The sequence below is a fragment of the Sus scrofa genome, chromosome 1 (genome assembly GCF_054392235.1).
Source record: "Sus scrofa isolate SSC_HxYL_T2T_F1_AM1 chromosome 1, Sscrofa_HxYL_maternal_Yorkshire_Landrace_v2.0, whole genome shotgun sequence".
Classification (NCBI taxonomy): domain Eukaryota; kingdom Metazoa; phylum Chordata; class Mammalia; order Artiodactyla; family Suidae; genus Sus; species Sus scrofa.
Window position 1 is genome coordinate 212,829,309 of NC_139383.1, and position 22,312 is coordinate 212,851,620.

The 22,312-nt window shown below is 36.4% G+C and overlaps 1 protein-coding gene across 17 annotated transcripts in view; it reads right to left on the reverse strand.

The window, feature by feature from the left end:
- Positions 1-22,312, reverse strand: part of FOCAD (focadhesin) — a 317,387-nt gene that overhangs the window by 97,171 nt on the left and 197,904 nt on the right. For all 17 annotated transcript variants that reach the window (XR_014820926.1, XR_014820919.1, XR_014820920.1 and 14 more), the window contains 3 exons: positions 16,229-16,367; positions 9,439-9,624; positions 3,098-3,219 (listed from right to left, as the gene is read on the reverse strand). Coding sequence is in view for 12 of the 17 variants with exons in the window: in XM_021063120.2 (XP_020918779.1) it covers positions 3,098-3,219; positions 9,439-9,624; positions 16,229-16,367 (447 nt within the window). In the remaining 5 variants the exon portion in view is untranslated. The remainder of the gene's footprint in view (positions 1-3,097; positions 3,220-9,438; positions 9,625-16,228; positions 16,368-22,312) is intronic.

A 22,312-nucleotide genomic window follows, 5' to 3' on the forward strand; every position in this document is an offset into this window, starting at 1 on the left:
ATAAATACATGAAAAGATATTCAACATCAGCCATTCAAAAAAGATAAATTTGAAGTTCCCGATTAATGAACCCAACTAGTATCCATGAGGATGTGGGTTGAATCCCTGGCCTCACTCAGTAGGTTAAGGATCTGGCATTGCTGTGAGCTGTGGAGTAGGTAGCAGATGTGGCTTGGATCCCACGTTGCTGTGGTTGTGGTGTAGGCTGGCAGCTGCAGTTCCGATTACAATTATGACCCCTAGCCTGGAACTTCCATATGCCGTGGGTGTGGCCCTAAAAAGGCAAAAAAAAAAAAGATAAATTAAAAACCACAAACAGGAAACCACTAACCACCATAAGAATGGCTAAATTTAAAAAACTGACCATATTGAGCACTGGCAAAGAGGCACAGCAACAGAACTCCCCTACATTGCTGGTAGGTATTCGAAACTGGTTAGTCACTAGAAAAACATTTGGGTAGTTTCTCATATTCACTTACCATAGGACCTAGTGATCACACTCCTAGATATTTATTTACTTAAAAGAAATGAAAACAGATGTCCAAAATACACCTGTTTGATAATGTTTATAGCAGCTTTAGTCATAATCTGGAAAAACTGGAAACAACCCAAAAGTCCATCAATGAGTAAACTAATAAACAGAAACTCTCATGACAGGCTTTTTAGAAATAAAAAGACTCTGAACAAAGCAGTGATGGGAACCAAAGCAGAGTCTGAGGAGACTTCAGTTGGAAAAATATCTAGTAGATTGCAACCAAAGAAAGGCCAAATAAGAATTAGGAACTAATTGCACATCCTGGAAAAAAACAAAAGCATTTTCTAAATGTTCTCTGCTTAACCTGGGATGGCACATGGTAGTTGAAGGACTGTGGAGTCACACTGCCTGGGTTTAATTTCTAGGCTCTTCCACTTTTGTTTGTCAAGCACATCAACAGTACCAAATGCACAGTATTAACATAGAGATTAAATGGATTAATATATGCATAGCAAATTTTAAAGCGCCTGAGCTTGTTATGAGCTGTTATTATTGCAATTGTTATTAACTAGCTCTTAAATTTCTTACTATTTGTTGTCAGTCTGAGAAATGGCATGGCTCATTCTCTTTCTCCACATATTTGAAAAATGAATTATAGTAGCCAGAAAATGAATCCAAACTAAAATACTACCATAGATTTGGCAGAATTCTGTCTTCCAACAGACTATTAAAATCTTTTCTCATCTCTTTAAAATTTTCTAGGCATTCCATAATACAAGCAACAAACATCATAACCCAGGTGTTTCCCCTGTTCATATCTAAGGCATACCTCATAAGTTCTCACACCATTTGCTGAATTTATTAGATGTTTTCCACTACCCCACATTAACACTCTTTCTTGTTTCTGTTCTGATGATGACTTTTAAAATCAGGCTTTCAGTAATACTTAACACTTTGGTTATCCACCTAAGAGCACAGATTAAAAACACACAGGAAGGTACCAAATCTCTCTTCTCCATAGCACCCTAAAAGATGCTAGGAAAAACAAATATATAAATTACCTATGTTTTTCCCTCTTTTGTGAAATTAAAACTCTCTTCTTCCCAGAGAAATACTGCTCTCCCCAGATCTTTCTTCCCTCCTTAGCTAAATAAAGACACTACATTAGACAAAAAAGGTTCTGAACCAAATGTTTACATAATTTCAATTCTAATTAAATATATGAAATACATGGGTAGCATAGAATAGAAACAGGTCTTTTTTTTTTTTTTTTTTTTTTTTGGTCACACCCATGGCATGTGGAAGTTGCCAGGCCAGGGACTGAGCTCTTGCCACAGCAGTCACAATGCCAGATCCTTAACTTGCTGGACCACCAGGGAACTCCCACAAATGGGTCTTTAGCATCTGGCTATGCTAATTGGCAGCAGTTGGTATGTTATGAAATATAATCAAACAAATTGGTGATACAAATATTTAAAAATTATGCATCAACATAAGATTTAATGCAAACATATTATAGCAGCACTCATTACTTTTATCTCAAATACTTCAAAATTTTTACAATTTATATATCTTCATTTATAACTGATATATAACTTATTATGTCTAAATTATATAAGATAAAACCCTGCTGTGATTTTTTCTTATTCATTTATACATTTTAATTTATATATACCTAAATGAATAACTCATAAAATTTTAAAAAACAACAACAAAAACACAAATTTCCCAAGTGCTTTCCAACTTCCGTCTTCTCTCTGGTATTGCTATGATTTGCAATGACAAGATTTCAAGCAAATCACCTAATGGCATCACATAAGTTTATTTTTAAAGGCTGCCTAAAAGAAAAGTAAAATAAACATTAAAATCAAAGGGTTTTTCTCCCTAAACACTGCTATTTACTGTTAATTCCTAAAATTCACAAAATATAAAAAACACTGGTGTTCTACATACTTTCAAAGGATTACAATTAAGAAATAGACAGGATTATTTCTTTTCTTTTCTTTTTTTTTTTTTGTCTTTTTGCTATTTCTTGGACCGCTCCCGTGGCATATGGAGGTTCCCAGGCTAGGGGTCGAATCGGAGCTGTAGCCACTGGCCTACGCCAGAGCCACAGCAACGCGGGATCCCAGCCGCGTCTGCAACCTACACCACAGCTCACGGCAACGCCGGATAGGTAACCCACTGAGCAAGGGCAGGGATGGAACACGCAACCTCATGGTTCCTAGTCGGATTCGTCAACCACTGCGCCACGACGGGAATTCCTTTTTTTTTTTTTTTTTTTTTTTTTTTGTCTATTTCTTTAAATAATAAATTGATATTTATTCTGAACAATGCAGTCAAGTCAAACATTGATGAAATAAACCAAATTCTTAGACACTAATGCCTAATAGGCTTGGCAATAGGGGAAGCATATCAATTTCTTTGAGAAATATATTAAGATATTATGTATTCAGTTGGATCAACTATTTTGGTTGTCTTTAAAAGCCACTTGACATTATTTATGATTAAGAGGAAAATAATTTCCAAACGCACACAAAATTTCATGAGCATAAACCAAAGGAGGGAAATCCCAACACATATACAAGTAAGAAGCACCTGTTTTAGAAGGAAGGCACCTACCTCATGCACTAAAGCAAGTGAGGTCTGCTTGAAGCTTCTCCCTCTACTGGCCATCAGTCGATTCAATGGTTTGCCATCCTTACTCTGATATGTTGAAATATCGTAACAAAATAACATACCACCTTAAAAAAAAAAACTTCATTAATTATGTTCTCAGCCATTCATATTCAATCTGGATAGGGAGAGCTATAAATTAAGAGTTTTCTAAGCAAATTATGATTTGTAACTGTTGGTGTCAGGAAAGAAAAAAATCAAAGAGATATAAGAAGTTACCATATTGAAATAATCATTTATTTACAATACTTTGAGAACACCTACAAATCATGTCTCAGGTTGAATTTTGTGAAGTGTTACTTCTGGAGATTCTATAACCTTTTCCTAAAAAATAAGTTTCGATTAAAGAGAAATGCTTGTACATGTCAGTCTTTGTGAACTCTGGATAATATCGGTTCCTTTAGTTTATACCCACAAGTAGAGGAGTTTTCCTTTACACCTACACTCACGTACATTCACTCTCCCTGTTTGCCTCCTTCCTCCTTCTCTAAACCTTCTTCCAGTGCTTTCTACTCTGGTCAACTAAACTGAACTTTCAGCATCAGCTGGCCCTCAGTGTCAATCAAAAAGCAAAGGCAGGCAGCCAAATGCTACAGTATGAGTTAGGGTAGTCTTGGAAACCATCTGGGTAATTTTGAGCCAATGAGAAGATATATTTAAGGACTAGGGTAATTTAAAATAGAGATCATTACATTTTAAAATATCTCTTCCTGAAGCATGATATAGAGAAAAGTGCACATATCATCAGCATACAGCTCAATGGATTTTCACGAACTGAACATGTGTGATCAGCACCCAGATCAAGAACAAAACACTGTTAACATCCTAGAAGCCCTTATTCATGTCTCCTTACAGTCACATTCACCCCCACCCCCATCCCAATGGTAACAACTTTCTAACAACCCTTTTGACTACTTTGGTACTAAATAACTGCAATCAGGCTGTACACATGCTTTTATGTCTGGCTTCCTTCACTTAACATAATCATGAGAATCATTCATATTGTTATTAGCAGTTGTACTATATGCTTTGTCATTGCTGAGTAATACTCCAGCATGTGAACAGACCACAATTTATTTATCCAATTTACTGCCAATAGGCATTTAGACAGCTTCCAAGTTTAGGGCTACTCAAACAATGCTGCTATGAACATTACATGTCTATTGGTGACTTGATTTGGGTTTATCCCTAAGAATGAAATAGCTAGATAACAGGGTATGAATTTATTCAGTATCAGTTTTCCAAAGTGGTTGTACTAGCGTACATTCCCAGCAGCGGTTCTGCTGCTTCACATGTTTATCAGTACTTTCTGTTTTCCATCTTCCTTTATTTTGGTCATTCAGTTACGCATGTCATGGTATCTTACTGAGATTTTAATTTGCATTTCTGGAATGACTAATGAAATTGCCCATCTATCTACTCACTTGTTCACTGGACATTTGACATTCAAAAAGAAAACCATCTTTTTGAAGGGTAAGTTCAATTATTTTCCCCCCTTTTCAGTTGAATGTCTTTTTCCTATTGATTTGCAAAAATACTTTATATATTCTAGATATGATTCCTTTATCAGAAATATATGTATAAATACCTTCCTGCATTCTGTGCCTTGCCTTTTCACTCTCCTAATAGTATATTTTAATTAATACATGTTCTTGATTTTAATATAATTTGTTATTTTTTCAAAAACTAGAGCTTTTTCTTTTTTTGTCTTTTTTTTTTGCCTTTTCTAGAGCTGTTTCCCATGGCATATGGAGGTTACCAGGCTAGGGGTCTAATCAGAGCTGTAGCCACCAGCCTACGCCAGAGCAACACAGGATCCAAGCTGCATCTGCGACCTATACCACAGCTCATGGCAATGCCAGATCGTTAACCTGCTGAGCAAGGCCAGGGATCAAACCCACAACCTCATGGTTCCTAGTCGGATTCGTTAACCACTGCGGCATGACAGAAACTCCAAAAAAATCTAGAGCTTTTAATTATAGGATCATTTGTTGAAAAGATCCTTTCTTTTCTGCACAGCACCGAATTTTCACTACTGTAACAAATCTGGTGACCTTGCAAGTCTGTTTCTGGATACTTTACCATCTACCATTGGTCATTTTGTCTATCCTTGTACCAATACCACACTGTCAACTACTATAGCTTTATAATATGATATCTGGTAATACATATCTTCCTATTTTGTTTTTATATGTCAGTATTACTTTGGCTATTCTTGGTCTTTTGTTCCACACAAATTTTAGAATCGGCTTGTAAATTTCCAAAAAACCTACTGGGATACTGATTGGGATCTATATATTAACTTAAAGGGAATTAACATTTTTACAACATGGAGTTTTCCAGTCCATAAACACTGTATATCATTTCATGTATTAGAATTTCTTTAATTTTTCTCCATAATATCTTGTAGGTTACAGTATAAGGGTTTTATACACTTCTTGCTAAATTTATTCTGGGTACTTGATATTTTTTGATGCTAGTATAAATGGTATAACTTTTAAATTTCATTTTTTATTTGTTATGGTATATAAAATATATAATTGATTTTTATGTGTTGATCTTTGTATGCATGCAGTTACCTTGCTGAATTCATTCAGTAATTTTAGTCTGTAGATTATTTTGGATTTTCTGTGTATACAATCATGTCATCTGTAAGTAATGACGATTTTATTTCTTACTTTCTAATCCTTATGACTTTTATTTCTTTTTCTTGGCTCATTACACTAGCTATGGCCTCCATTAGAATACTGAATAACAGTGGTGATAATAAGCATCCATACCTTTTTCCCAATCTCAAGGAGCAAAAGTTTTCATTATTTCAGCATTTAGTGTAAAAATGGCTTTGTAGATGTTCTTTATCAGAATAAAAGAAGTTCACCTCTATTCAGAACTTAATGAGATCCTTTTTTGTATCATGAATGAGAGCTAAATTTTTTAAGGTTTTTTCTGCATCTACTGAGGTTATCTAAAGATTGTACCGTCTTTTTCTATTAATGTAATAAATGATATTGATTTTCAAACATTAAATAAACTACACTTAATTATTATGTATTATCCTATTATGCACTGCTGAATTCAATTTTATCTTGAGGGGATTTTTGCAACTATGTTCATGGAAGAGACTGGCTTGTAATATTCCCTTCTTGTACTTTGTATCAAGATTATGCTGCCCTCATCAAGAATGTTGATTTTTCCCATTATCTGTTAGAGTTTATGAAGACCACTGTTATTTCTCCCTTAATTTTTTTGAAAGGAAGGTCATCAAGGAAACCATTTGCACCTATGGTCTTCTTTGCGGCAAGGCTGTTATAGATTCAATTTTTTTTTTTTTTTTTTTTTTTTTTGGTCTTTTCATGGCCGCGCCCATGGCATATGGAGGTTCCCAGGCTAGGGGTCTAATCAGAGCTACAGCCACAGCAATGCTGATCTGAGCCACATCTATGACCTACACCACAGGTCACAGTAATGCCAGATCCTAAACCCACTGAGTGAGGCCAGGGATCAAACTTGCAACCTCATGGTTCCTAGTCAGATTCGTTAACCACTGAGTTAAGCCATGATGGGAACTCCGAGATTCAATTTTTATAATACATAACAAACTACTCATATAGTCTATTTCTCCTCCTGTCATTTTTACAGTTTTATATTTTGATGAGTTTCTACATCTCGTCCAAAGGGTAAAATTCACTGGCTAAAAGGTCTTCAAAATATTCCTTAACTTTTTGAATGCTGTAGGGTCTGAAGTGGTGTCTTGTTGTTCCTGATATAGGTAATCTATATTTCTCAATTTTTTATCCAAACTTACAGGGCTTTATCAATTTTGTTAAACTTCTCAAAGAATCAACTTTTCACTTTGCTGATCTTATTTATTTCTTTATTTTGTTTTCTATGTTAATTTTTATTGTTATCTTTATTATTTCTTCCTTTATCATTTAACGTGCTGTTCTTTTCCAAGTTTCTTGAAATAGAAGCTTAAATTACAATTGTTCTCCTCTCTTCTTTTTTCAATATATGTACATTCCCACTAGCCCTATTTTAGGCACATCTCACAAGTTGTAATCTGGCTTATTTTCATTATCATTCAGTTCAAAATATTTTCTGATTTTGATTTTGATTTTCTTTGATACATGGATGATTTATAAGTGTACTGTGTAATTTCCAAGCTATTGGAGGTATTCTAGTTATCTTTTTGTTATTTAGTTTTAGCTTAATCTCATTGTTATCAGAGGACAGCTTCAATGACTTCAATATTTTGAAATCTGTTGAAGTTTATGATCATTTCGAAAAGTTTCAATGTGCAGTTAAAAAGTGTTAAAATTCTATCACTGTAAGATACAATGTTCCATATGCCACTTAAGTAAAGTTTGTTCAGAGTATTGTTCATATATTTTGTAAGCTTGATTTTTTTGTGTGTGCTTGTTCATCAAACCACTGAAAAAAGTGTTTTAGTTTCTTACTATTATTGTGGATTTGTCTATTTTATAAGTTCTGTAAATTTTTGTCATATATCTTGAAATTCTGTTATTTTGCATACACTGATTAGAACTGTGATATTTTCCTAATGGAGTGACTTTTTTATTTCCATGAAATGTCCCCTTCATTCCTAGCTTCTTCCTTTCTCATATGTCTAGCACTTTTTCATTATATACTAGATAGTATATGGAAGAACCACAGAAATTTTAAATGATATAATTTTTTATCAGAGAGGAGTTTCTCTGGTAGGCAGATAGAGCGAAGGATGGATTATATCAATTGAATCAGGGATTTAACTGAGTTATGCTTGACTAGAGCTTTGGTAAATCTCAGTCTGCGTCTGATTCAACCCTGTCCCTAAGGCATGCCTCTTTAAGATTTTCAAATGACAGTCTAATTGGTCTTTGACTCCTCAAAACAGAGATATTACAGGAGGTTCAGATTTGTCTTCAGAGGTTAGTTTTTAACTTCCCATCCCGTAAAGCTTCAAAATTTGACAAATATCTTAAGGGATAAACGGCCTGTGTGTTCGAAGTCCCTCAAGACCCCAGTTTTGTCACTCGGGTTACCACATAAATGTCAAGATCTCTGTTGGTTTCCCTTGCTCCTGTCTCTTGTTAAGGTCAAGCCTGAATTTCAGCCATTAGCTGAGGCCAAAATTTGTAACTGAATCCAGGTGAAAAGAACTATACATCTTCAGTATCAATTTACTACTGTCTGCCTGGCTTTCAGTCCTATTCTCCTAGCTAGTCTGTTTCCTAAGCACCACAAGATTTGAGGTTTCACTGCCTCTTAAAAGCATTAGCCTAGTTCTTTAACTTTCAGTGCAAACTCAAAATTCACCAATTATCTTATGAGGAAAATCTCCAGTTTGTCACCTCTATTAGTCAGAATCTTCAGAGAAACAGAACCAGTAGGAGATAGATAGATAGATAGATAGATAGATAGATAGATAGATAGATAGATAGATATAGATATAGATATAGACATACAGATAAGCAAGAGGAGATTTATTATGGGAATTGGCTCATAAGATTATGGAGGCTGCTAAGTCCTATGATCTGCTGTCTGCAAACTGGAAAATAAGGAAAGCCAGTGGTATAATTCAGTTTGAGTCAGAAGGCCTGAGAACCAGAAGGACCAGAGTCCAAAGGCAGGAAAAGATGGATTTCCCAGGTGAAGCAAAGAGCAAATTCCCCCTTCCTCTACCATTTTGTTCTATTCGGGCTTTCAACAGCTTGGAGGATGCCCACCTGCACTGCTCAGGATGATCTTCTTTCATGCAGTCTACTGATTCAAATGCTAACCTCTTCTGGAAACACACTTGCAGACACACTCAGAAATAACATTTACCAGTTATCTGAGCATCACTTAGCCCAATCAAGATGAAAAATTAATTAATCATCATATTACTCTAGTCCCACGAACCCACTAAAAGCTTCACTGGTTTCTCTGTTCTCCAACAAGCCTTTTCCTGGGCCAATACTCAATCCCAGTCCACAAACAGAATCAGTGAATATTCCCCCATGGGCTGGGGGCTGGGGGTGGGGAAAGGTCCACAGGGAACAATCTAAAATGTTCTCCCCATTCTGTAATTCCAATCTATGTACGTTTTGTTTCATTGTATCTGTGTCTTTGCTTCTACAGTTCTCTGATGGCTTTAAAATGTGATTTATTATTATAATGTATCCAGCTGTATCTAGATGTTAGCAGCTGCAGCGAAGCCTTTCCATGCCCTATTACATCCTCCTTGGAAGAGAAACTTAAATCATTACATTAAAAACCTGTACCTTGAAACTATGTATTATGCTTACCTGCAAGGCCAGGTTTCAAACCAGGTTGCTTGTTTGTTTCATACATTTTCAACATAAAATTGGGGATTCCTGCTACAGTCTTTCCTTGGTCTATGCGGGCGCCTCCTTTCAATGCAGAGTGATATATCCCACGGGGCATATTCACCATTTCTTGTTTCACAAGTGATGTAAAAAATTCCTCCAAAGCTGAAAAAGATAAAAGGATAAAAAATAAAAATTTTTATTTTGTTTTTGCTTTTTAGGGCTCCACATGCATCAAGTGGAAATTCCCAGGCAAGTGGTCGAATTGGAGCTGCAGCTGCCAGCCTACGCTATAGCCACAGCAACGTGGAATCTGAGCAGCTTCTGCAACCTACACCACAGCCTACATCAATGCCAGATCTTTAACCCACTGAGTGGGGCCAGGGATTGAACCTGCATCGTCATGGATACTAGTTGGGTTCATTTCACTGAGCCACTAAGGGAACTCCCTAACTCTTAACATACACACACCAACTTTGCTATATTTCAGGCCAAATTTCACAAAGTAAAAAAAGAACTCTTGATTCCCATCCCTTTCTTAATCTTCCCCAATCAGAATGAGGCACCCATTTACTCAAGCTTTAAAAACAGTCATTCTTTTTTTTAAGGGCTGCACCCATGGCATATGGAGGTTCCCAGGCTAGGGGTCAAATCGGAGCTGTAGCCACCAGCCTAGACCACAGGTACAGCAATGCCAGATAGAGCCTCATCTGCGACCTACACCACAGCCCACCACAACGCTGGATCCTTAACCCACTGAGCAAGTCCAGGGGTCGAACCTGCATCCTCATGGATACTAGTCAGATTCGTTTCTGCTCAGCCACCACGGGAAGTCCAAAAAACAGTCATTCTTAATTCCTCTTTCACACACTTCTTATATGTAATTTATTAGCGAGTTCTTTTAGATCTACCTTTAAAAACAGATCTCATATCCAAATATTTCTCTCCATTTTCACTTTCCTTGCCCAGTCATTATCTTCTCACTTTCTCACCTGGACGAATTTAAAAACTAGTTTCTTGGTTTCTTCTCCTTGTGACCATTCCTACAAACCACCTTCTACCCAGAAGCCAGAATTGTCATTTCCTCCCCTAATATCTCCCAGTGTTTTTTTTTTTTAATTGTACATAGAATAACATCAGAAATTCTGACAATGATCAAGGCTTTCTATGATCCAGTCCCTGACTCTCCCTCTGACCTCATCTCTGTCACCCTCCTTCCTTTCTGGCTGTGTTAAAGGCATGCACCCATATGGCCTTTTTACACGTCTCAATAACATGAAGTTTCTATCGAAATCAAGGGCACTGGACTTGCTATTCCTTCCACCTAGAACACACTAATTCCTTTTCTCCATGTAACTGGCTCCTTGTCATTTAGGTATTTTTAGAGAGGCCTTTTATGATTCCATCTGATAATACTGGTACACTTATTTTTAAAAAATTAACTCATTATTTCTTTGCTTGTGTTCCTTCTAGTTAAACCCATGACCTTTATGCATGTCATCCTTATTTGTTGTTAAGATAATACAATAATGTGGGGTCAGAAGACAATAGAATATCCAAACAAAACACCTGACAACACATTAGGTTTATATTCAAGTGCTATTTGCCTAGGGACCACTAGAGGTTGCCCAATGCAGAAACGAAAACAACAAAAAACTAAAGCTAAATGAATCCTGTGGAAAACAAACAAAAAAGAAACCATTACATGTGCCTCTTACTATAGGAAAAAAAGCGAAAGTTCACCTACCAAAACTGGAATTTCATTTGGAATAGATCTAAAAGTCTCCTTTAAATGACTGTGATTAAATTAGAGGCAGTAAGTACTCACTGAAACTTCTATTATGTGTCCATCATTCTTATACAGAACCTTTCTAGGCACAATCAAGCTTCCCCATTCAAAGTCTAGAGAACACCTATGTAGGACGTTTTCCATTTACCCCTCCAGATCCATCCTTTCCACCCTGCCAAGTGCCCTAGAAGAATAACCTTTCACAACTGCCTCACCAGACTTCCTTGTCCTCTGGATTTTCGTTGCAGTCATCCAATGGAAGACATCAGCAGGAGATCAGAGGGTTAAAAACCAAGGTCAGGGCGTGTACTCCCCAGATACCCTCTTGCAGGACTGCTCCAGGTTGCCTGCATCCCTCTTTTGAAGGCCCTGGCTCTACTTCGGCAGTCTATTTATGACACAGATGCTCCTTCTTATTCTCCTAACTGCTACCTCCCCTTACCTCTTCAAGCTGAAGAAGTTAACCATTCTGAGATGACTCACCACTGCCTATGAATTTCCTTTAACCTTGACCACACACCTTTAAGCAGTCCCTTTATTAAACTCTGAATCATTCCCTCTGAATTCTCTGTTAAAACCCTGATCAATATATTATCTAAATGAAAAATGTGAGCAATATCCGATTGCAGGTCATATATTTTAATTTCTGTATGTACATGCATCTATGACTAGCTTCAAGCTGAGGAGGAATACAGACTTCTCAGAATATACCTAAGAATCATTTGTTTGTGAGGACAGAATTTCATGCTTTCTCAGAAGGCAAATTATTCTGATAAAAGTTGATATATGTCAAGAGATAAATACACATCTGCATATACACTAACCCAGGACTGAAAAATTGTCTCTTCAGAGAACTAAGGATTTTCAAATAATTCCAGCCCTTAGAATAGTTTAAATGAAAGTAAAATACGATGACTGCAACTGATATGAAGAGCACAACCACCAAGCTATCAACTAGGATTTTTTTTCCCATTGTCATTGAACCTTGCCCTGGTCTCTTCCTTCTAGATGACTAGGTGAGGATTTGAAAAGAGCTGAAAATTTGTAGGATACAGAGTATTAGATATAAATTTTTAAAACAGACCAACTGTCCTTCAACAAGTGAGTGGATAAACAAATTGTGATACATCTTATAATGGAATACTATTCAGCAATGAAAAAGAACAAGCTCCTGATATAGGAATCTGGATGAATCTTTGACATTATGTTGAGTGGAAAAAAAGAAAAAAAAAAACAAAACTGACCTCCAAAGCTTATATACTGTATAAAAAAACAAAAATGAAAAAAACTGGTGAAATCCCAATGTCTATGGTTTAGTTAATAGTATTGTACTAACGTGAATTTTCTGGTTTTAATAATGAACTAAGGTTATGTGAGATGTTATCAGTGGGAATAGCTGGGTAAAACTCCCTAAACTATTTTTGTAACTTCTTAATAAGTCTAAAATTATTTTAAAATTTAAAAAAAATCTTTTAAGTCAATACCAGTATAACATTCCTATTTAAAATAATGCAAATTACTGACTGGATTTACCTTGCAGCTGCTTTGTATTTACTTGAAAGGAAATAAGAGGAGAAAATGTCCAGGATTCACCGACATTCAGTGCAATTCAGTTTTCTGCTGCTGTATCTAGGTAACATGTAACGTCAACTTGGAAAAAATGTGCAACCCAAAAGTTGAGAGTTAAGTTTTATTTGGGGTGAAATTAGGTAGCCTTGAGAAACTGCTCCAAGGGGGCAGTTTCCTTTGCAACAAAGGAAAGATAGTAGGAACAAAAGGTTTTCAGATAACCAGATTTACAGAAAACCAGCTTCTATGGGAAGATGTAAGGGTCTGGGCTTACTGGAATCGCTCCTTTGATATGCACCTGAGATGTGGACCAGTCTTCTTTGTTTCAATCCTGAGTTCCCTCAGGGCTCACTGGCCTACCCTTGGAAGTGGCTGTTCTCACAGATGACCTTGACATCTTTTGTTTTGTCCACTTAACTACAGCCCAGGAGGCAGTATTTCAGATAGCTTTGAAATACTGCCCCAAAGAGGAAGGGGAAATACCAAGATATAAGTCACAAAGGTGAAGGGTGAGGTCCATACAGCCATGCACACATGCACACATTTTACAAAAGTTTGCTGCTAGTCTTGTGAAGGCTGCTACTAGTCACAGACATCTGTCATGATTGAAGGATTTTAGTGTTTTTCTAGATATGAGGAGACACAAGGATTGGGCTCATAAGATATTTTCCTAAAAATATCTGACTATCTGAAGATCTGTTCTAGTTTTCCCAGAGCACAGAGTGCCTCACTCCTGGTCTCCACCCTGAGCTCTGCTCAGGGGGTGCTGCAGGTCAGCAGTTGCAGTGTCTTACTTTTTATTCCATGTATAGGGTGATGGCAAGTGCCAAGCTTAGTTCACAATATCATCCACCTTGTCCCTTTTAGGATATACATTCTTAAGGCTGGCACTTTTCCCTGGTTCTTTTTTGAGTTTTCCAGTAATATCAGGAAAGGCAGGTACAGAAAAAAGAACTTTCCTCATGGTGATGATAGGGATGGAGGAGGAGAGTTGCACAGGTAGTTGCAGCCATCCCAATAAGGGATCATATAGAGGGCAAACTAGGGAACTTTGGGAGATAACTGTAAGTTAATAATTGCTCAAGAAAGCCATCAGAATGAGGCAGGCTTGCTCGACTAGTGGAGGCATGAGATATGCCTCAGGTCATTGGGTGGGGATGGAGTGAGGTCTATATTCAGGTTTAGATCAATGGCAGGAGTTTAAGGACCACCCTTCTGCTGATGTGAATAAGCACCATGAAAGTCCTAGTTTGACCTTATAGGGTCAAACACTCTCTTACTGGATACCAAAGAGCTACTACTCAAAGAAAGAGGAAGAGGCAGTCTTTTCCCACCCTCATTCCCCTTGGATTAAAAAACTGTAGCCCACCTAATTCTCGGGGCAGAGCCTCCTTGCCTTCCCACTTGCATCTCTCACAAGCATCCTATCTTAATAAATCTATTTCTTGCCTAGCACTTTGTCTCTTGCTGAATTCCTTTTGTGCTAAGACACAAATAACCTGAACCTCAGTAAGTCAAGACTCCAGGTGAATGATTCTAATTTAAAAACTGTGGGGGAGTTCCCATCATGGCTCAGTGGTTAGCGAATCCAACTAGGAACCATGAGGTTGCAGGTTCAATCCCCGGGCTTGCTCAGTGGGTTAAGGATCCGGCGTTGCTGTGAGCTGTGGTGTAGGTCGCAGACACTGCTCGGATCCTGTGTTGCTGTGGCTCTGGCACAGGCCGGTGGCTACAGCTCCAATTGGACCCCTAGCCTGGGAACCTCCATATGCTGCAGGTATGACCCTAAAAAGACAAAATTTAATTTAATTTAATTTAAAAAATAATAAATAAATAAATAAAAACTGTGGGTTCACATCCCAATCTGAGTTTAGACTGGGTTCGAGTCCTGGCATGTGGGTTCAATTTCCAATCTGGGTTTTGACTGATTCGAGTCCTGGCACATGTGTTCTGGCTGGGTTCAAGTCATAAATGCTGTCAGTTTCAGTGACATGGTTTGCCAGACTCATACAGCTTCTGTATCACCCATCTGACTTTAATGATTGAATTTTAACAAATAGATAAGAGTTATTGATCTCAAATCCTCTCCTCCTTTCTCAAAGAAAGACACTAATAACTATCAAGTACAAACAACGTAGAAGAGCCATTTAATGGCCACCATGGCACTGCACATATTGAGCAGGCAGAACAACAGTACCTAGGCAACAAATACCTTCCCGTTCTCCCATTTCTAATATAAGACAGGGATGAGGATACATGTAAAAGAGAATGTCATTTTAAAAAGCCCAAGAAGACTTTTCTTTTATTGAAGTATATTTAATTTACAATGTTGTGCTAGTTTCAAGTGACAAGAAGACTTTCAACTCTAAGGTTATTTGGGGATACAGGAGGAACTCTTCATAATCAAAGGATTCACTATTAACTGTAGGGGAGGTCCTAGACTCTAAGGAGCCTGGAGGGAGGAAGTGGGGACAAATAGAAAAAAGGAATAGAGAACAAGTCTTAAAGGATTGTTCTGGACATTAAGAGAAAATATAAGGTGACCTAGTCTAAGTTGTACCCTTCGGTTTTCTGTAATGAAAGGAGACAGGGATTTGGGCCAGGAGCTTTGTTTAGTAACAAATACTAATACATATTTGGCTGAATTCCTCAGGAACATCTATGTAGGATGAAACCAAGGATAAAAATTTCCAACATTACAGGCTAATAAGATTATGATTGAGAAGATAAGGATAAGATTACCGGTGATTATTGAACTTAATTTTCAGAAATTAAATTTTACATCCATAAACATTCAATATCAAATTGGGACAGAACAAGGTAAGAAATACACATCTGGGAAAATGTCGGCTAATAATGAATTAGAATAATTCTAATTAGAATAATTAGATGTAATTAGAATAATTTTTTAATGTCAAGGTCCTGTAAGCTTTATATCAAAGGACAATACCATACGATTTAATCTATTTTTTAAAAGAATTAATGTATGGCCCTCAAATATTGGTACCATAATTTCTTTAGAGTAATTCTAAAGAAGGAATAAATTTATATTGATGAAACTACCCAGGAAGTTTCTGAAGTTTCTAATGTTCTTTTATATAAGCTAAATAAAAGAACACTAGAATCAGTGACTTAAAGTCCCACTGTAAATCTGTCTTGTAGAATAAATTTAACTTCTGAAATGAATTTAAATTTTTCAGTGAGAATGGCTGTTTAGTTATCCAGTTTTAATTTTATTTCTGTTTAATATTTTTCAGTGTGTTTTGAACACCACAGTAGTCCCTAAAGGATACAGAAAACAAATACTTAAGATTAAAGTAAGCTATAATATGTACTCAACACAAAAGAGCACAATTAATTAGGGGAAATTGCTGAAAAATGCTAGCTTCCTTGACACCAAATAGGAGTCACCTGGTAAAACCAAAGGATCAGTGAGTGACAACAGTTTGAGATAGCAAGAGCCAGGAATGGAAAGATCCATGTCCTTCTCATCACCCTCCTCATCTTCATCTTCATCAAGGTCATCAGGAATTTCGATTTCTGGTCTTATCTGAAATGACAGAGAAAGTGATACTAAAATATTACATAAAATCTCTTCCTTGTCCTTTTAAAAACTGAGTTAGATGAGTTGCTCTATAATGTCAAAAGACCACTAAAATTAAGTTTTAAAAAATCTATTCATTTTCAGATTAACTACATGGTGAGCTCTAATAATCTTATTAGATATAATCCCAGATCCATGTAAAGAACCAATGATAATGTAGTAAGAAAATCACATAAGTCAGCCTAAGCAGTGATTATTACAGAAAACCAACAAAATTTTATACTATCCATCATTCAATATATTGAATTTCAATGGTTTTTAATTAAATATTTCCCTTGTCTGAATATATTTTTTAAAAAACTTGTGATTTCAGCCATGTCTTTATGACAAAGCTTTAAATCTTCTAGTAGAACATACAGTATAGATCAGAAGACACTGAATGCTTTAGTTGACTTTTCTTTTAGACTTGGCAGTTTGTTGCTACAGAATATAAAAACACTAAAATCTGTAATTGGTAGCTATACTTTATTGTGTCTAATTTGCAATTTGAAGATTTTGTGGTTGCTCTGTGATTAGTTAGGTTTGTTTGAACCCAAAATTAAAAATGTAAAAAGATTACCACTATTGTAGTTTCCGCAAGATATAACTGTCAGGCAATTAATTAAATTTTTAATACTTTCAATGACACACCATCATAATGCCCACATGGAGATAATTAAGCATTAGGGGAGGAAATCAAAATATATAAAAGTGGTTGCTATAACCATAAAGTGCCAGAACCCAGTCATTACCATTAGCCTGTCTCCCGGAGTTATTTTTAGAAATAATTAACAATTCCTGCAGACTGTCTTCTTCATAGGTCCCCAAAGCACTGTTCCATTTAGGAACTGCACTGAGTCAGGATTCTTGCAGGGGGATAAAAGAAAACAGAGAGAAAATGCTTCTCTTAAGTATAATAACCTGAACTCCAATGAAGGCTTTCAACCATAACTAGTGCTCTTTTCACTAGTGAAGGAGTGAAAGCCACCTGACCACTGAGCACTTTCCAAGGCGAGATTTAATTCTGATTCAGTCTTAAGGACTTAATTCTCAGAGGACTGAGCCAGCCATAATTACAGAGATAACAATGATGTATGCTCCGCAGAGGGCATATCAGCATTCGTTGTTATCAGCACACACCAGAGAAACCCTCGTATGTTTGCAAAACTGGTTCTGACAAGTGGGGTTTTCTGAGTGTCTCTAGTCTGGGTATAGGCTTAAAATTGCCACATTTACTACCATCAAGAGGTGTCTTAGAGATATTAACTACTCCTGGTTGCCTAAAAAGTTCCCCCAAAGAAGTTGGTTCTGGGTCCCTTTACAATGCTTCCTGACTTTTTACACATCACAGTACAAATTGAAAATAATATTTGTTTTTTGTTTTTTGTTTTTGTCTTTTTGCCATTTCTTGAGCCACTCCCTTGGCATGTAGAGGTTCCCAGGCTGGGGGGTCTAATCGGAGCTGTAGCCACCAGCCTACACCAGAGCCACAGCAATGGTGGATCCGAGCCACGTCTGCAACCTGCACCACAGCCCATGGCAACACCGGATCGTTAACCCACTGAGCAAGGGCAGGGATCGAACCCGCAACCTCATGGTTCCTGGTCGGATTCGTTAACCACTGCGCCACGACGGGAACTCCTGAAAATAATATTTGAACAGTATACAGCAGGAAACAGACAACAATGCTTACAGCTGAAGACTATGGCAATAACACCAGTTACCATACCACAGTGCATTAGAACACCAGGAAGCTCTGCTATACATCATATTCACAAGTGATAGGAGACTTGAGGAGGTGGAAGGCAATGGTAAACACTTAAGCTAATATGAAAACCCAGAGGGATGACAAAGATGTGGAGAAGTCAGAACCTTTATACACTGCTGGTGGGAACGTAAAATGGTGCAGTCCCTTTGGAAAACAGTTTTACAGTTGCTTAAAATTTAAACATAGAATTACCACATGGCCCTGCAACTGCACTATACCTAATAACTTGTGATGGAATGTGATGGAAGATAATGTGAAAAAAAGAAAGTATATTATTCATTCATATTCATATATATGTGAAAAAAAAAACAATGTATATATTCATATATATATTCACATATATAAATGTACACAAATGTATGTATATTCACATATATGTGAAAAATAATGTATATATTCATTCATATATATGTATGTATTCACATATATATGTATAACTAGATTACTTTGCTGTACAGCAGAAATTGACAGAACACTGTAAATCAACTATCATATAAAAATTTTTAAGAAAAGAAGTACTTGTTCCAGCTTCCCTATGCTAGCCCCAGTCTTTGCCCTTGGTTCATATGCAACAAGTGAATAAGATTAACGTGAGTACAACTAAGAAAAATCAAAGGATGTCATATGAAAGAATTCTTGTTAAAATTACAAAATGTTGTTAATTAGTCACTAAAATATCCAAGGGGAAAAAAGCTGTATATTTAGAACACACACACACACACACACACACACACACTAACTACACCCTCCCAATTATAGCTAAGCGTGGTTGAAGAAATTTAAGGGGAAAACCAAAGATAAAATGATAAATTACTTTTAAAATCTGCTTTAAATTGAATATTGGAAAGCTTATCCTACAAAATGCCTCACTACAGGTTCTGAGCTGATAACCTTTCAACCCCTTTTTGTGTATGGAACTATGAAAATTCAGGAGTTTATGCATAAACAGGATTTTACTTGGAACACATCAAGTATTTGCATAAATTCATTTAAAAAGAGAAACAACTTCTGATGAATGCAGTGACATTCACTTAAATGAAAGATGAACAGGTTACACCATATTAATAGCAACCCAAGGTGCATAATGAGTTCTTTTATATTACTCACTTCTAAAATTAACTCAAGAAATCAACACAATCTATCTAAAGATCTCGTTAATAAAAAGTTTCAACAGCCAAATATTTTCTAATGAACCCAAGTCAGAGAGAAGAGTCAACCTAAATGTTTACCCATTACTGGTTGTTTTACAAGAAAAATAATTCCCTATAGTTTAAAAAAAATTTTTTTTGTTTTGTTTCATTTTGAGGTGTTGGGGGGCTCTAAAGAAGGCAGAGGAGGATAGATAGCTAAAAAGACAAATAAATAAAAACTAAAAGGGAAAAATTATTCATTTCTATTTTCTAACATCAAAATCAACAGGTCCTCAAAGAAGGAACCCCCTAAAATTTTTTGACCAAATTTACATATTTCAAGTGATTAACAATAATATTTTTACCAACCAACAAAACACATGGATTCATTCAACATTCCTAGCTCATAAGACAACCTAGCACTTAGTATACATCCAATAAATAATTACTAAGCCAATGCAAGTGTTAAGTGTCTCTCATCCACAATCACACAGAACTTGCTAATAAGAAACCACTGACAAGAAAGATGAGTTAATGAATTTGATATTCAAATCCCTAACTCACATGCTCCCTCATTCATCTCTACTCTCCACTGACATTTTCCATCTTAGATTCTCTATTTCATTTAAACGTAAATCTTCCCTCTAACATCTGCCACACCGTTAATGCCTTTTGTTTTACCAGTCTATTAGCTTTCTTTCAACAAGTTTCACAGTTTAAATTGATGCAGTAATGAACAAGAAATCTTTAGTAAATTTAAAGGAAGGTAGTAGTTAGAAAAGTAGCTGAATTATAATCCACAAAAGTTAGCATGTTGATGTTATGCTTTACCCCTTTTTTAAAAAAAAAAAATTCTACTTCAAATTCACAGTATGCTCTGTTAAAAAGATTATTTTAACAAGTTTCCATAAACAGAAAAAGTGAATGTGGACCTACTTTCACCGGAAGGATATACAGATAGCCTTCAATTTTACGAACAAGCCAAACAGCACTTGTTTGTCTCTGTTAACAAGGAAGAATCTTAGATTTTTACACTAAAAAAGTCGCTACCTGGCAGGGCCTTCTGAAACAGCTGAAAATAGAAAATGATCTGCAGTTTCACATCACTGCCATCATCTACAAAACAGTGGTGGGAGCTGATTGGGTTACATCTTTAAGCCTTTGGAGATGTGTTTGAATATGAACAAACTGACCATTTTCTGGACTTTTAGTGCTTTAGGTATTCATACAGCCAAACTGGAAATCAATAATGAATAAAAAGAAGGAGAATGCATCCTTCTTGGTCTTGGAAATAGTGATCCTCCATGTGGAAGCAGGTCCTCTGTATCAGAAGCTAGGGGCTGGAGTGAGGTAGACATTTTCAAACCATTATGTCCTCTCATCTTAATCCTGGTTAAGAATATCCACTATAGTGAATCACTTTTACTCATGGGAGGGAGTCACATCCCAGAAGCAGGTAGGCAGAGAAAAAGGTTGAAAAGCCTGGCTAAAATAGGATAAGTCTTAGAGATTTCCTTTATAGCTCGTCACGCTCCACTGGTGAAAACCCAAGCATATATAGAAATCCCAACTCTGTGTGTATCACTTACCCTTTATGTTGGATGGTATAAAGAACTATTTACGGTTATTCATGGATCAGAGGATATGAAAGAGATATATTAAGAAAGTATCTACTATTTGATTGAATACAGCACTTAACTGAGTATTAACTCTAACAAAAATAATCAGAAATTGAACATAACCCTCAAGTAGGAAAAAATATAAACCTATCAATATTTAAAGAGGTAGAGATTAGCCAGTCAAGAGTATTTGGGAGTTTTTAATAAAAGCTATTATTCCAGATAGAATATTTCAATAATAATAGCTAAAAATAAAGGTAATTCTTATGTTGTAATCTAAATTAGCAATCACTTACTTAAGATAGTAATAATAAAAAGTATCTTTCCAGATACTGTGGCTAATCTATCGGTAGAAGTTCATACCACAAATTTACATGAAGCTTTTTTTTTTCCTTTTTCTTTTCCTTTCTTGCCCTGTCTTTTTCTAAGAAGCTATGGGTATGGCTAGTCACCATTAGTGTAGTCTGAAATCCCATCTTTTTTAATTTTACGAGTCACAGAATACCTTTTCTTAAGGCTTCCTGTTTGTGATAACTGCACGGCAAGCAGGCCAATCTGTCTCTGAGTTCTCAGCAACATGGGAAATCCTGCCTTGCTTAGGATTTGGTTTTACAAGAGCCTTTTTTCAGTTCCTGCAATTCAATTCAATAAACAGAAGTTTGCCTGGTTCCTACTGGCACCTAATCTCTGTAAAAACTCAATCCAGAAGAAACACTCAACCCATTTTATGGCCTGAGGATCCCAAGAAATTCACAATAAAACTCCTTGCTGTTTGACCTCAAGGACCTACCCTGGGTAATGGTACATACAACTTCTTCTATCACAATGTTTGCCTCCCACTCTGAAGGCATTCAATAAACACTCGGATGCCTTTGAATTAGCAGTAGCATGAAATGTGAAATCATACACTTAACTCCTTAACATAACCTGATCATTTCAATGGTTATATTAGGTAGATACTAGAAAAGGTTGCCCATTTTCAGTTTAGTCTAAAAACTAAGGGAGTGTCACACATGTGTTAAAAGCCTTAAAAGAGTGATACTTTCTTCATCCAATTTTTGGGACTAGCCTATATATCATTTCAAACTAAATTAATAAATGGCAGGGGTTTTTTTCACATGGCATCTCAATTCTGTATCACAGAAAAGATCTTTGGCTGCACAGGTGGTAAAGACCTTACTCTATGCAGGCCATGCTTGGATTTGAAGTCCAAGATGGTGCCCTAACTGGGCAAAGTAGTTCCTATAGCGACACAGACCCTTCCATGTGAAGAGGCACACAGTCATACACCCAGTCACTTTATACAGATGTCATTTGCTTCCAGCTGCTTTAAAGAGATTTAAATTCATTATCTGTGAAGTCTAAGACCTCCACAATATTTTACAGATTCAACAA